This window comes from Ranitomeya variabilis, chromosome 6, assembly GCF_051348905.1.
Source record: "Ranitomeya variabilis isolate aRanVar5 chromosome 6, aRanVar5.hap1, whole genome shotgun sequence".
Lineage (NCBI taxonomy): Eukaryota > Metazoa > Chordata > Amphibia > Anura > Dendrobatidae > Ranitomeya > Ranitomeya variabilis.
Window position 1 is genome coordinate 214,156,718 of NC_135237.1, and position 16,919 is coordinate 214,173,636.

Genomic DNA, 16,919 nt, shown 5'->3' on the forward strand with positions numbered 1-16,919 from the left:
ACTAAGCGCGGCCCTGCGCTTGGTAACCCGATGTTTACCCTGGTTACCAGTGTAAAACATCGCTGGTATCGTTGCTTTTGCTTTCAAACACAACGATACACAGCGATCGGACGACCAAATAAAGTTCTGGACTTTATTCAGCGACATCACAGCAGGATCCTGATCGCTGCTGCGTGTCAAACGAAACGATATCGCTAGCCAGGACGCTGCAACGTCACGGATCGCTAGCGATGTCGTTTCGTGTGAAGGTACCTTTAGTGTCTGGTCTCCAACCTTCTGTCGCCCCCAGGTATTTTAGAACAGTCTCCCTAACGTCAAGGTTATGATAGACCCCTTCCTTTGTGTTTCTAGGGTGTTGGCAGAATGAAGGAAGGATTATCTCCTGATTTATATTTGTAGAGGACACTACCTTGGGGAGGAAGGCTGGGTCACAGGCCCCGTCTCACATAGCGAGATCGCTAGCGAGATCGCTGCTGAGTCACAAGTTTTGTGACGCAACAGCGACCTCAGTAGCGATCTCGCTATGTGTGACACGTACCAGCGATCAGGCCCCTGCTGCGAGATCGCTGGTCGTGTCGGAATGGCCTGGACCTTTTTTTGGTCGTTGAGGTCCCGCTGACATCGCTGAATCGGTGTGTGTGACACCGATCCAGCGATGTCTTCACTGGTAACCAGGGTAAACATCGGGTTACTAAGCGCAGGGCCGCGCTTAGTAACCCGATGTTTACCCTGGTTACCAGCGTAAATGTAAAAAAAAAAAAAAAAACAGTACATACTCACCATCTGATGTCCGTCAGGTCCCTTGGCTTCTGCTTCCTGCTCTGACTGCCGCCGTAAAGTGAGAGCACAGCAGTGACGTCACCGCTGCGCTCTGCTCTCACTGTACGGCGGCTCAGTCAGAGCAGGAAGCAGACGGCAAGGGACACCGAAAGGCGAGTATGTACTGTTTGTTTTTTTTGGTAACCAGGGTAAACATCGGGTTACTAAGCGCGGCCCTGCGCTTAGTAACCCGATGTTTACCCTGGTTACCCGGGTGCTGCAGGGGGACTTCGGCATCGTTGAAGACAGTTTCAACGATGCCGAAGTCGTTCCCCTGATCGTTGGTCGCTGGAGAGAGCTGTCTGTGTGACAGCTCCCCAGCAACCACACAGCGACAAAACAGCGACGCTGCAGCGATCAGCATCGTTGTCTGTATCGCTGCAGGGTCGCTGTGTGAGACGGGGCCTTAAGTCTTAAGACTATCCTGTCGTCAAAGATCTGAAGATATGGGTTCTGAGTGGAAAGGGCCTGCACCTCCCCCAGCCTTTTAGCTGATGTGATGGCAATCAGGAAGGCAGTTTTAAAGGAGAGATTGGCTATGCTCATATCTTCTGATAAAAAGTACGGGGTTTTACACAGGGCATTAAGGACCAAGTTTAGGTCCCAAGGAGGAGTTGATTTTCTCACCAGTGGTCTCATTCTCTGTGTAGCCCTGGAAAATCTTGCTATCCAAGGATGGGAGGCTAGTGACATATCAAAAAAGACACTAAGCGCTGCAATCTGTACTTTTAAAGTACTAGGCCGGAGGCCCTTCTCAAATCCGAGTTGCAGGAAGTCGAGGATTCTGGGAATGTCCGGTTTTGAGGTATCCACAGAAACTTCTCCCAGAAAGGAACAACACAGCTTCCAGATTTTGTTGTAAATCGCAGAAGTCACCGGCTTTTCTGCTTGCCTGGAGTGTGTTAATGACATCTTCTGACAGGCCTCAGGATCTTAATGTTTGCCGCTCATGATCCAAGTAGATAGGTGAAGGGAATCTGGGTTGTTGTGGAACACCGGACCCTGAAGTATAAGGTCCTGTCTGTTCGGTAATAAGATTGGTCTCTCTGTTGACATTGTGGACAGTAGAGAGAACCAGCTCCTTTTTGGCATACCTCCCAACTTTTGAAGATGGGAAAGAGGGACAAAGTTTGCGGCGCGCGAAGCGCGTTGCGGCAAATTTTAGGCCACGCCTCTGACCACACCCATTCATAATTAGTCACACCCATATCCATGTCCCAACCACACCCATTTAGCACTGCTGATCACACTGTTTCATATACAATAGTTATAAACAAAAAAGGATGGCCACACAGTGCTCCATACTGTATAATGACCGTACATGATGCTCCATACCGTATAATGACCGCACATGACGCCCCATACTGTATAATGGCCACACATGATGCTCCATACTGTATAATGGCCACACATGATGCTCCATACTGTATAATGGCCGCACATGATGCTCCATACTGTATAATGACCGCACATGATGCTCCATACTGTATAATGACCGCACATGATGATCCATATTGTATAATGACCGCACATGATGCCCCATACTGTATAATGGCCACACATGACGCTCCATACTGTATAATGGCCACACATGACGCTCCATACTGTATAATGGCCACACATGACGCTCCATACCGTATAATGACCACACATGATGCCCCATACCGTATAATGGCCACACATGATGCTCCATACTGTATAATGGCCACATATGACGCTCCATACTGTATAATGGCCACACATGACGCTCCATACTGTATAATGGCCACACATGACGCTCCATACTGTATAATGACCGCACATGATGCTCCATACTGTATAATGATGGCATGCATACCGTATAATGGCCGCACATGATGCTCCATACTGTATAATGACTGCACATGATGCTCCATACTGTATAATGGCCGCACATGATGCTCCATACTGTATAATGGCCGCACATGATGCTCCATACTGTATAATGGCCGCACATGATGCTCCATACTGTATAATGACCGCACATGATGCTCCATACTGTATAATGACCGCACATGACGCTCCATACTGTATAATGGCCACACATGACGCTCCATACTGTATAATGACCGCACATGATGCTCCATACTGTATAATGACGGCATGCATACCGTATAATGGCCGCACATGATGCTCCATACTGTATAATGACTGCACATGATGCTCCATACTGTATAATGGCCACACATGATGCTCCATACTGTATAATGGCCGCACATGATGCTCCATACTGTATAATGGCCGCACATGATGCTCCATACTATATAATGACCGCACATGATGCTCCATACTGTATAATGACCGCACATGATGCTCCATACTGTATAATGACCGCACATGATGCTCTGTATTGTATAATGACCGCACATGATGCTGCATACTGTATACTGGCTGCACATGATGCTCCATACTGTATAATGGCCACACATGATGCCCCATACTGTATAATGGCCACACATGACGCTCCATACTGTATAATGGCCACACATGATGCTCCATACTGTATAATGGCCGCACATGATGCTCCATACTGTATAATGGCCACAGTTCTCCATACTGTATAATGACATACAGGCACGCAGCTCACACACACGGCTCACACACACGCAGCTCACATACATGCAGCATCACACACAGTATCACACACACACAGTATCACACATACACACGCAGCATCACAAACGCAGCTCACAAACACATGCAGCTTTGACACAAATGCATCACATACGCAGCCATCACACACACACGCAGCCATCACACACACACGCAGCCATCACACACACACACACGCAGCCATCACACACACACGCAGCCATCACACACACACACCCAGCCATCACACACACACCCAGCCATCACACACACACACCCAGCCATCACACACACACACCCAGCCATCACAAACACACACACCCAGCCATCACACACACACACACCCAGCCATCACACACACACACACCCAGCCATCACACACACACACACAGCCATCACACACACACACAGCCATCACACACACACCCAGCCATCACACACCAGATACCTCATACACACATGACACACACACAAATGCAGCATCACACACACACACAATGACACACACATGCAGCATCAGACACACACACACACACACACACACACACACACACACACACAATCTCCTCTGTGGTGCAGGGGCGGCTGATCTGTCCATGTGCAGCTCTTCAGTTTCTCCGGCTGCTCACAGCTCTGCACTGTCCCGGCACCTCCCCCATCTCTCCTTCTCTGCCGGGATAGCAGCTAAGAGCAGGAGAAGCCGGAGCTCCGTGCACACACAGGAGGTAGTGAGTCGCTGACCTCTCATCTTGATCGCTGCTGGCTCTCTGCCTCAGCGTGGCAGCGCCGCACACACAGGGGGCGGGATCGGTCGGGAGGAGACCCAGCATGTATAAGAAAAAAAAACAGCCACAAACCTAAGCTACTCAGGTGCCGCCCCCTGCATTGTCCCTGCCCTAGGCACGTAGTGCGGGACATTAGTGTCCCGCCCGGGATCCCGGGGCTGACTGTCAAAATCAGGACAGTCCCGTGGGATCCGGGACGGTTGGGAGGTATGTTTTTGGTCAAAAAGGAACCACCAGGATTACGGTTGCTCTCTCGTCTCGTATCTTCCTGAGTGTCTTCGGTATCCGAGGAAGAGGCGGGAATGCATACAGGAGACCTTCTCCTCAATACTGAGACAAGGTGTCTACTGCCGTGGCTCCCTCTAAAGGATTGAGTGAGAAAAATGTTCTGGTCTTTGCATTTGACCTGGTGGCAAAAAGATCCACCTGAGGTGTTCCCCATACCTGACACAGACTGCTGAATACTTCTGGGTTCAGTTCCCATTCTCCAGGATGTACAGACGTTCTGCTCAAGAAATCTGCTACTTGATTCTTGGCACCTTCCAGGTGAACTGCCGAGATGGATTTGACAGATTTCTCTGCCCATCTGAAAATCTGGTCTGCCAGGTGTTGCAGCGGTGGATGTCTTGGACCTCCTTGGTGTCTTAGAAATGCCACTGCTGTGACATTGTCGGACAGTATTCTTACGTGTCTGCCCCTGACCTGTGACTGGGCCTGGTATAACACTTTCCAGATCGCATACAGCTCCCTGAAGTTTGACGACCTCGCAGCAATCTAAGGAGTATATTCTCCCTGGTAATATGTTCTTTCTATATGACTGCCCCATCCGAATTGACTGGCGTCTGTGGTAACCGTAACACAGGGATCGAGGATCCAGGGAACTCCTTTTAGGTTTTCCGGTGTGGTCCACCAGGTCAGGGATCTCTTTACTGACGGAGACACAATCATCTTCTTGTCTAGGGAACTGTTTACTGTTCCAAGATCACAAAATTTCTCTCTGTAATCCCCGCGAGTGGAATTGGCTCCATTTCACACAAGGTATGCATGCTGTCATAAAGCCCAGAATCCTCATTGCCTCTCTTATGGAGGGGGTACTTCTTCTGAATTGGTGTATGTGCCTGATCAAGGCCTCTTGTCTGTCTTCTGGTAAGAAAGATGTTCTTAGTTTGGAGTCTAATATGACCCAAAAAATTTCATTCTGGAATCTGGGACCAGGCAAGATTTCCCAATTCACAATCCAACCCAGCTCCTGTAGGATGGAAAGTGTGAAGCTGCAATCTATTCCGAGAAGTTTCTCTAATCTCGCCATTATCAGAAAGTCATCCAGATATGGTACTATGGTCACATTCTGGTTTCTTAGATAGGCCACAACTTCTGACATCAGTTTGGTGAATATCCTGGGCGCCGAAGCAAGCCCGAAGGGGAGACATCTGAACTGGAAGTGATATAATATTCCCTTGTTCATTAGGGCAAATCTCTGAAATTTTTGGTAGGAAGCGTGTATTGGGACATGGTAGTATGCATTGCTCAGGTCTAAGGTGCACATCACCATGTTCTTGTCTATGAGAGGCGTTGTGGACTTTATAGATTCCATCCTGAATCTTTTGTACCGGACCCATCTGTTTAGGGGTTTTACATTTATGATCGTCCGGGAGTCCCCGGACGTTTTTTTTTTTATAGATAGTAGATGGGAGTCATGGCCCTTGCCTCTTTCTGAGATGGGTACTGGAATTATCGCATCTAACTATCAACTCCTGTATGTTTGTCCACATAGAGGAGTCTGAGAGTGGACAGGGTCTGGTTACTACAAATTTTTCTGGGGGACTGCTGGAGAACTCTAGCTTGTACCCCTGAGCAATTACCTGCAGAATCCAAGGATTTTGGGATACTTTCTGCCAACCCCCTAGAAATTTTTGTAACCGACCACCAACCCGGATGTCATTTATTTGGCTTTCCTGTACCTGCACTTGGGAAGATGGAGTCTCTACCCTTTCCACCCTTGGGATAAGACCACCTCCCAGTCTTCCCTTTCCCCCTGTAGTCTGCCTTCTGACTAGGTCGGGATCTACGAAAGGGCTGGTACTTTTGTATTTTCCTCAGGGAAGCCTTTCTTTTTATCTGAGGCCTTTTCTAGAATGTCATCCAGAATAGGCCCAAATACTTTATTCCCTGAGAATGGGATTCCGCACAATTTATTTTTTGACTGGACATCCCCCGACCAGGTCCTTAACCAGATGGCTCTTCTGGCCGCGTTGGATAAGGACTCGCTTCTGGCAGCGAAGCGTACAGATTCAGCCGAAGCGTCTGCCATAAGGCCTGTTGCAAGCTTAAGTAACGGCAGGGATTGGAGAATAACATCTCTGGAAGTCTTAGCTTTGAGATGTTCCTCCAAATCGTCTATCCATAGATGCATTGATCGGGCTACCGATGTTGCAGCTATATTGGCTCGTATTACTGCTGCGGAGGACTCCCAAGTTCTCCTGAGCAGACCATCTGCTTTGCGATCCATAGGATCCTTCAATGCAGAGGAGTCCTCAAATGGGATTGAGGTCTTCTTCGCCACATTTGCCAACGGAACATAAATCTTGGGAACTTCATCCTATACTTTAATGTCCTCTGGATTATAAGGCAAACGGAGTCTGAAATCTCTGGGTACTATTAGTCTCTTCTCCGCTTCCTGCCATTCTTCTAGGATCATGGAATGGATGTGGTTGTTGATGGAAAAACCCTTGTGACCTGGGCATGTAATCCGCCAAACATCTCATCCTGGAGCGAAGTCTCCTCTGGCAAATAAAGAGAAAAAAAAGAAAAAAAAAAGAAAAAAGATGGGCCTAACAAAAAACGGGAGTCACCACCATACAAATAACAAGAAAACAGCTTTATTCCACACATATGCAAAAGACAGAACATTTTAAAAACATTAAAAACTGAGGGATGTGACATATCCCTGTACAAACCAAAGGCCCATAATACGGCCACAGCACCGCACCACTCCCAAAGGGGTATTATTTGCACATGCCCAAAATAATACAATATCTGTCCCACAGGCTCATGTAAAGGCTAGGAATTGAATTAACCAGCTCCCTGGATGCTGACTGTCACTAAGATGTGAAAATGCAATGCCTACCTAATAGTAGTATGCAATCTGGAAAAGGAAGAAAATGCACACAATTTTACACATGAAAAAATCATCAGACTAAGACAGCATGCTGTAAATCACCATGGATGAAATACCCACCAATAGAGGGAGAATCATGACCTGGAGCGCAAAAACACATGCAATAACGCAGAAATACCACAGATTACTAGCATGGGCATGTGTACCCTAAAGGAGGTGCGGGCAGCAGACACCCAACGCGTGTCGCCACACAGCGGTGGCTTCGTCAGGGGTGATGTCTGCATGCCCTGCCTTCTGTTTAAGTACCAGTCATAAAGTGACTTACCAATATGCAGCTGTGTAAGCGGCCAGATTGGCCGCATGGAGCAGCGGTAATGGCGTTTATCTGCCGGGCCCGGCATAAAGTTACTGCGCATGCGCCGGCGTTCCAGAGCGGAAGTGTGAGCTCCGCTCTTGGTTGCCATGGCGGCGCATACACAGTAGTGAGGAGCGCTTGCGCAAAGACAGAAATAGAAGACAAATACTAAAATAGCAGCATGAATCCGCTATAAGTATTAGCGTAATGTTTGGCAGCTGGAGAATATTGCCACTATTTAGGCAGACTAACAGTTGCCATACAAGCACCTACAATGCACATGCTAAATAATAAAAGGAAAAAGGGACAATGTATATACCCCACCAACAAACCAAGGAATTGCCCCAGGATGAAAAATAAAAAATAAAAAATAAAAATAAAAACCTTTTTACCCCTGATAGGGGCAAAGAGTTGATGGGTATTTGATAGCCTTGTTTGAGCTCTTTTTATCTGTGCTTCCTGCCCACTTAATGTACAGTATGGTGCCCCTAAAATCTCTCTTATTTCCCCCCCCCCCCTCCCCCTCCTCCTTTTTCCTCCACTCTTTGCCCCTATCAGGGGTAAAAAGGTTTTTATTTTTATTTTTTATTTTTTATTTTATATTGGTAAGTCACTTTATGACTGGTACTTAAACAGAAGGCAGGGCATGCAGACATCACCCCTGACGAAGCCACCGCTGTGTGGCGACACGCGTTGGGTGTCTGCTGCCCGCACCTCCTTTAGGGTACACATGCCCATGCTAGTAATCTGTGGTATTTCTGCGTTATTGCATGTGTTTTTGCGCTCCAGGTCATGATTCTCCCTCTATTGGTGGGTATTTCATCCATGGTGATTTACAGCATGCTGTCTTAGTCTGATGATTTTTTCATGTGTAAAATTGTGTGCATTTTCTTCCTTTTCCAGATTGCATACTACTATTAGGTAGGCATTGCATTTTCACATCTTAGTGACAGTCAGCATCCAGGGAGCTGGTTAATTCAATTCCTAGCCTTTACATGAGCCTGTGGGACAGATATTGTATTATTTTGGGCATGTGCAAATAATACCCCTTTGGGAGTGGTGCGGTGCTGTGGCCGTATTATGGGCCTTTGGTTTGTACAGGGATATGTCACATCCCTCAGTTTTTAATGTTTTTAAAATGTTCTGTCTTTTGCATATGTGTGGAATAAAGCGGTTTTCTTGTTATTTGTATGGTGGTGACTCCCGTTTTTTGTTAGGCCCATCTTTTTTCTCTTTATTTGTCATATAGTGTTTTCTGGGCCTAGGTTTGAGTCCCACCGACCGTGGTGCCCCCGTTTGCTCCTTTTTGGTCCGAAGTCTCCTCTGGCGTGTCCTGTAACTGCATGGTGTTACGAACAGCATGAAGAAGCTCATCTGTGTCCGCCGCAGAGAAGAGATATCTCTTCCCTCTGCCCACTGATCCGTCTCATTCTTCTTGGTCTGAATCTTCCGAAACCTCTCCTTCAGAAGAGGGACTAGACTCTTGGCCTCTTCCGTGAGGTCTGCGGTTCCGACTGACTTGTCTGGGGAAGATTCAAGCCCGAGATGGATGCCTGAACCTCCTGACGAATCATTGTCCTCATACTGGTTAATAACGCAGTTTGTTCATCCCCCACAATCTTGGATGTGCATGATTTGCATAATGGCTTTCGCCAATTTTCCGGAAACTTAGTGGCACATATTGGGCATTTGCTCTTCCCAGATTTTTTCCTTTCGGATGTGGGGATGGGAGGCTCTGCCTAGGATAGATAGAAATACACACTTGTAGATAGGGGAGCAGGGGGAGGAGTGAGCATTGTGGTATGGCTTAACATAGCCCACTGACGTGCCCCTGAAGCTGGTCAGTCCCCTCAGGTCTGGCTGTCTCCTCCATCATGAGGACAATTCTAGCCGTATAGCCGAGTACTCCTTTGTCAGGATGGCCGGAGGCATAAAGACCCCCTTAGTGTGTTTATATAGGATTTACCTGGTTGATCCTGCCCTCCTTACCGCCGCTGCGGCTGACGTGCTGCAAAGCCTCACTGAGGCCGGCGCTGCTGCCGGCGTCCCCGTGCTCCGGAGCTTGCCGCGACCGAAAGCGACGCAGCCGTTGAGGCCGGAAGTGACGCGGCCGCTGAACCCGGAAGCGGCCGCCTAGATGCGGCCGCAGGAGCAAGCTGCGGCCACACGCTGGAAATCTATCGCCGCTGGAAACGACCGCAGCCCACAACAAGGCACACAGGCGCCCGGACCAAGAGCCCCCTATACGGAGGAAGCGGACCTGACCCCAGGAGCAGCGCTACACTGGGGAGGCTGAGGGACCCCCCATAGCAGGTATCAGCCGCAGATATCTTGCGGCAGGGAAGGGAAAGGCTGGGCCCCCCGATCCCCACCATCTGCACAGCACCGTCGGAGGGAAGCTTGCCGTTCCTATCCGCAGTGGGACAGGAAAAACACTGGTGGGTGGAGTGGGGAGGGTCCTTTTAACCGCTTGTTGTTCCTGTCCCACTGAGGGTAAGAAGGACGTCCTCCAATGGTGCTGTCAAGTGGTGAACTGGAAAAAAAAAGTTACTTTGGAACCAAATGTTTTTTTTTTTATTTTCACAAGAGTATCAGGAGAAAATGAACCACAAAATTTGTTGTGCAATTTCTCCGGAGTACGCTGATACCCTGTATGTGGGGGAAAGCCACTGTGTGGGCGCATGACAGGGCTCAGAAGGGAGGGAGCACCATTTGACTATTTGAACACAAAATTGGCTGGAATAAATGGTCGGTGCCATGTCGCGTTTGGAGACCCCCGATGAACCTAAAAAGTGGAAACACCCCAATTCTAACTCAAACCTTAACCCCACACCTCAAACCCTAATCACAACCTTAACCACTACCCTAAACCCAACACACCCCTAAACCTAATCACAACCCTAACACACCCCCGACCTTAATCTCAACCCCAACCGTAATCCCAACCCTAGCCTCAGCCCTAACCCCAACCCCAGCCCCAACCCTAATCGTAATCCCAACCATATACACAACCCTAGCCCTAATCCCAAACCTAACCACAACCCTAGCCCCAACACAACCCAATCCCTAATTCCAACCATAACCACAACCCTAGCCCCAACTCTAACCCTTAACCCCAACGATAACCCCAACCCTAACCGTAATCCCAACCATAATCACAACCATAACCCCAGCCTCAACCCTAAACCCAGCCCCAATCCTAATCGTAATCTCAACCATATCCACAACCCTATCCCTAATCCCAACCCTAACTACAACCCTAACCCCAATCTCAAACCTAACTGTAATCTCAACCATAACCCTAGCCCCAACCCTTAACCCCAACTCAACTCCAGCCCCAACCCTAACCATAATCCCAACCCTAACTGTAATCCCAACCTCAACCCTATCCCTAAGCTCTAACCCTAACCTCTAACCCCAACCCTAACCCTAGCTCTAGCCCCACCCTAAGGGAAAAATTGAAATACATTTTTTATTTTATTATTTTTACCTAAGTAAACCGGTGATAAAGAGGGGTTTGATTTACTATTTTTTTATTTTGATTATTTTGATAGGGTCTAACACAGCGATAATAAAAATGAACCAATACGAAAAATGTCTTATTGTTGCCGGGTGCCAGCCAGAAGATCTCGGCAGGTGCACTGGGCATGTGCCAGCCATTTTCTTCCTGGAAGACATCAGAGGCCAAGACCAGGGGATGCAAAATTTGTTTTATTTTGAATGGGGTAAAAGGGGGGTGATTTGAACTATATATATATATATTTTCACACTGAAGGCATCAAAACTATGAATGAACACATGTGGAATTATATACTTAACAAAAAAGTGTGAAACAACTGAAATTATGTCTTATATTCTAGGTTCTTCAAAGTAGCCACCTTTTGCTTTGATGACTGCTTTGCACACTCTTGGCATTCTCTTGATGATCTTAAAGACGTAGTCACCAGAAATGGTTTTCACTTCACAGGTGTGCCCTGTCAGGTTTAAAAGGGGGATTTCTTGCCTTATAAATAGGGTTGGGACCATCAGTTGTGTTGTGCAGAAGTCTGGAGGATACACAACTGATAGTCCTACTGAATAGACTGTTAGAATTTGTATTATGGCAAGAAAGAAGCAGCTAAGTAAAGAAAAATGAGTGGCCATCATTACTTTAAGAAATGAAGGTAAGTCAGTCCAAAAAAATTGGGAAAACTTTGAAAGTGTCCTTAAGTGCAGTGGCAAAAACCATCAAGCTCTACAAAGAAACTGGCTCACATGAGGACCGCCCCAGGAAAGGAATACCAAGAGTCAACTCTGCTTCTGAGGATAAGTTTATCCGAGTCACCTGCCTCAGAAATCGCAGGTTAACAGCAGCTCAGATTAGAGACCAGGTCAATGCCACACAGAGTTCTAGCAGCAGACACATCTCTACAACAACTGTTAGGCCGGGATACGAGATACGGCCGAGTCTCGCAGGTGAAAACAAAGCTCTGGCGGCGGCACTCCAGAGCGGAGCGTGCAGCTCCATGTGTTGCTGTGCGGCTGCACACTCTGCCTATGCGGCATCAATAGTAAAAAAATGTAATGTTAAAAATAATTAAAAAAAAACGAAAAACCTGCTATACTCACCCACCGTAGTCCGCCGAGCCGGCCGCCATCTTCCGTTCCCGGCGATGCATTGCGAAATTACCCAGAAGACTTAGCGGTCTCGCGAGACCACTAAGTCATCTGGGTAATTTCGCAATGCATCCTGGGAACGGAAGATGGCGGCCGGCGCGAGCGGCTCGGCGGAGCTTCGGTGGATCCCAAGCGTCGGTAACCGCTTCCTGGATCCAGGCGCCAACAGAAGGTGAGTATATAACCTTTTTTTTTTTTTTTTTTTTTAACAGGGATATCATGCCCACATTGCTATATACGTGGGCTGCGCAATATACAACGTGGGCTGCGCAATGTACTGCGTGGTCTGCAATATACTACTATTTTTTTTTTTTTTTCCCCCATGGGAGACTAGAAGCTGCCATAACACGACCACTTCTGCTACATACTGGCAATGATCAAACTACCACAGAGGTCTGCTGGAAACCTCTGGTTGTCAAGCCAACTCAGACGACCCGTGGTCATGTGACACGGGCGCCAATGGGCGGGATTTCCGGCGCACTTGCTGGAAGTGCATGCTAAATGCCACGGTCAGTTTTGACAGCGGTATTTAACAGGGTAACAGCCGTGGGTGGATCGAGATTCCTCCCGCAGCTGTTAGTGGCACATGTCAGACAGACAGAGACAGAGACACTGAGTGATAGAAAAAGGTCGCCGTGTTAGCATTCTCTTGCATCACAGGAAGCTGCATTTGGACTTTATTACACACTTTTAACAAGAGTTTTTCTTGTTAAAAATGTGTCATACAGTCCATAAAAATTAGGGTAAACGATTTGTAGAAGTGATTGCAGGACAAAAATGCCTAATTAAATATGTACAAAATAATATTGCAGTGTACTATAAAATTATTGATTTCCTATGAAGCCCAGTCGTAGATGGAACACCATAATTGTCAGTAGGGTACTACTTCACTTTGTCACGCAATTTTAGACAATTGTTCCGTTGTTCCGGAAAGAAAAACAAACACAAAAAAAAAAAAAATCCTAAACAGACGGGAACCCTGCTGAGTAATTTGCCATTACACCCCCTTGGACAATTTACTTACCGGCTACTAATCTTACTGTTCCCAAAATACCACATATAGGTCTTGTAATAGCTGATGGTGGAATGTCCTTTTTTGCTGCAAAATAAAATACAAATTACATTTAAAATAGTATAATAGCAGGATTCCTACAAGCGAACAACCAAAATATACCGTGTATTAAAATTATTAATAAGCTGCCATTCTGAAATATAACCAGAGCTGTGGAGCAGCAAAATTTTAAATCCTCACCCCCACCTTATTTATATACCATATATTTCTGATTATAAAACACTTTTTATCCCCCATATTTGGTGGGAAAATGGGTGTGGATCTTATAATCCGAATGTAGCTTACCGGGGGAGGATGCGGTGGAGTGGGGTCCCAAGTAGTAGGGTCACTGCCGCAGGAAACTGGCAGCGGCAGGAGTGGGGCGATGCTGCAGGCCCTAGGCTGGGAGACAGGGATCCACCCATTGAAACCCATGAGAAGTGCGGGGCCTCCAGCAAAATTTAGTGGAAGCCCGGGGCCCATGGCATCTTTGCACCACTGAACACCCTCTCCTCACAGGGCTGGGTATCACAGCATCGCCCCACTCCTGCTGCCACCAGCTTCCTGCAGCAGTGACTCAGCCTACTTGGATCCTGCTCTACCGCAGCCGCCCCTCAGTAAGCTACCGTAAAACCTCACTATAAGGCCGGCGTCACGCTCAGCGTATGTAAATACGGTCCGTTTTTTACGGCCGTAATACGCAGAAATGTTCCCAAAATAGCGATCCGTATGTCATCCGTAGGCAGGGTGTGTCAGCGTATTTTGCGCATGGCATCCTCCGTATGTAATCCGTATGGCATCCGTACTGCGATATTTTCTCGCAGGCTTGCAAAACCGACATCTAATGGATTTATGTGCTTAAATGTTCGTTAAAACATATATACAGTGCGTGTGTGTGTATATATATATATGTGTGTGTGTGTATATATGTATGTGTATATATATATATATATATATATATATATATATGTGTGTGTGTGTGTGTGTGTGTGTGTGTGTGTGTGTGTGTGTGTGTGTGTGTGTGTGTGTGTGTGTGTGTGTGTGTGTGTGTGTGTGTATGTATATCTGTGTGTGTGTATGTATGTGTGTGTGTGTGTGTGTGTGTGTGTGTGTGTGTGTGTGTATGTATATGTGTGTGTGTGTATGTATATGTGCGTGTGTGTATGTATATGTGCGTGCGTGTGTGTGTGTATGTATGTATGTATATGTGCGTGTGTGTGTATGTATATGTGCGTGTGTGTGTATGTATATGTGCGTGTGTGTGTGTATGTATATGTGCGTGTGTGTGTGTATGTATATGTGCGTGTGTGTGTATGTATGTATATGTGCGTGTGTGTGTATGTATATGTGCGTGTGTGTGTGTATGTATATGTGCGTGTGCGTGTATATATATTCTGTATTTTTATTTAATTCAGCGCGAGATATGTGAAAAGCCGGTAATTCAATTGCCGGATTTTTCTTTCTCCTTCCCAAACCCGACAGGATATGAGACATGGGTTACGTACAGTAAACCATCTCATATCCCTTTTTTTTTGCATATTCCACACTACTGTTAGTAGTGTGTATGTGCAAAATTTGGGCGCTGTAGCTTGTAAAATAAAGGGTTAAATCGCGGAAAAAATTGGCGTGTGCTCCAGAGCAATTTTCTCCGCCAGAGTGGTAAAGCCAGTGACTGAGGGCAGATATTAATAGCCTAGAGAGGGTCCATGGTTATTGCCCCCCCCCCCTGGCTAAAAACATCTGCCCCCAGCCACCCCAGAAAAGGCACATCTGGAAGATGCGCCTATTCTGACACTTGGCCACTCTTCCCACTCCCGTGTAGTGGTGGGATATGGGGTAATGAAGGGTTAATGTCACCTTGCTATTGTAAGGTGACATTAAGCCAGATTAATAATGGAGAGGCGTCAATTATGACACCTATCCATTATTAATCCAATAGTACGAAATAGTTAATAATACACACACATTATTTAAAAGTATTTTAATGAAATAAAGACACAGGTTGTTGTAATATTTTATTATACTGGTAATCCAGCTGGATGTCCTCATGAACTGGAGCCTGGTAAAAGTTCCCACGCTCGAGTTCATACGAGGACATCCAGCAGAGGGCGCCTCACCGCAACTCAAGGTAACTACAGGTGATTCCCCTGCACTCCATTCATTCCCGGGGGTTTTACAGCCACGCTTTAGCACAGCTCCTGGCTGTAAAATGATTTAACCCCTTCAGATGGATTTACAACATGGGACAGAACGACGGAAGGTATGGAATATTGTTGTTTGTTTTTTTAACTTTGTTTCAGGTGACAAGGGTCTTAAGCTGGATTACCAGTATAATAAAATATTACAACAACCTGTGTCTTTATTTCATTAAAATACTTTTAAATAATGTGTGTGTGTTTTATTAACCATTTCGTACTATTGGATTAATAATGGATAGGTGTCATAATTGACGCCTCTCCATTATTAATCTGGCTTAATGTCACCTTACAATAGCAAGGTGACATTAACCCTTCATTACCCCATATCCCACCTCTACAAGGGAGTGGGAAGAGTGGCCAAGTGCCAGAATAGGCGCATCTTCCAGATGTGCCTTTTCTGGGGTGGCTGGGGGCAGATGTTTGTAGCCAATAACCATGGACCCTCTCTAGGCTATTAATATCTGCCCTCAGTCACTGGCTTTACCACTCTGGTGGAGAAAATTGCACAGGAGCCCACGCTAATTTTTTCCGCGATTTAACCCTTTATTTTACAAGCTACAGCGCCCAAATTTTGCACACACACACTACTAACATTAGTAGTGTGGAATATGAAAAAAAAAAAAAAAAGGGATATGAGATGGTTTACTGTATGTAAACCATGTCTCATATCCTGTCGGGTTTCTGAAGGAGAGAGGAAAAGCCAGCAATTGAATTACCGGCTTTTCTATAGAACACCGCTGCGTATTTCTCGCAAGTCACACTGCTGGTCCGTGTGTAATCCGTATTTTTCTTGCCCCCATAGACTTTCATTGGCGATTTTTTTGCGCATTAAGGTGACAAACGCAGCATGCTGCGATTTTGTAGGGCCGTAGGAGACCGTATAATACGGATCGGTAAAATACGGCTGATAGGAGCTGGGCCATAGAGAATCATTGGGCCGTGTGTTATGCGTATTTTACGGGTTTATTTTCTGCGCTCATACATCCGTAAAACTCGCCAGTGTGACGCCGGCCTATGAAGCACAACCATTTTATTTGAAAAAAAACAAAACCTATTGGGTCATTCTATGTCAAGTGAACCAATGATTTTTACCTCTATTTTTAATTCTTTTGAGATTTTGTTATTTGGTAATAGTGTGTCAGAATGCCAAATGTGGCAAAAAAAAAAAAAATTCTAGATTTTTTTTTTTTTTCAAAGTTCGTAAAACGTGCGAATTTCGGTGTTGCCTGCCTTTACATTTCTCCTCATAACTCCGGCTAGAAAAAAGCTAGAGAAACAAAATAAAAACCATTCTACTCAGAACTGTACAGTCTTTCACCAGATATAT

At 46.3% G+C, this 16,919-nt stretch overlaps 1 protein-coding gene across 5 annotated transcripts in view; it reads right to left on the minus strand.

The window, feature by feature from the left end:
• SACM1L (SAC1 like phosphatidylinositide phosphatase) overlaps nucleotides 1-16,919 on the minus strand; it is a 573,015-nt gene that overhangs the window by 474,564 nt on the left and 81,532 nt on the right. For all 5 annotated transcript variants that reach the window (XM_077269423.1, XM_077269421.1, XM_077269419.1 and 2 more), the window contains exon 3: nucleotides 13,368-13,442. In XM_077269423.1, the coding sequence (XP_077125538.1) occupies nucleotides 13,368-13,442 (75 nt within the window). The remainder of the gene's footprint in view (nucleotides 1-13,367; nucleotides 13,443-16,919) is intronic.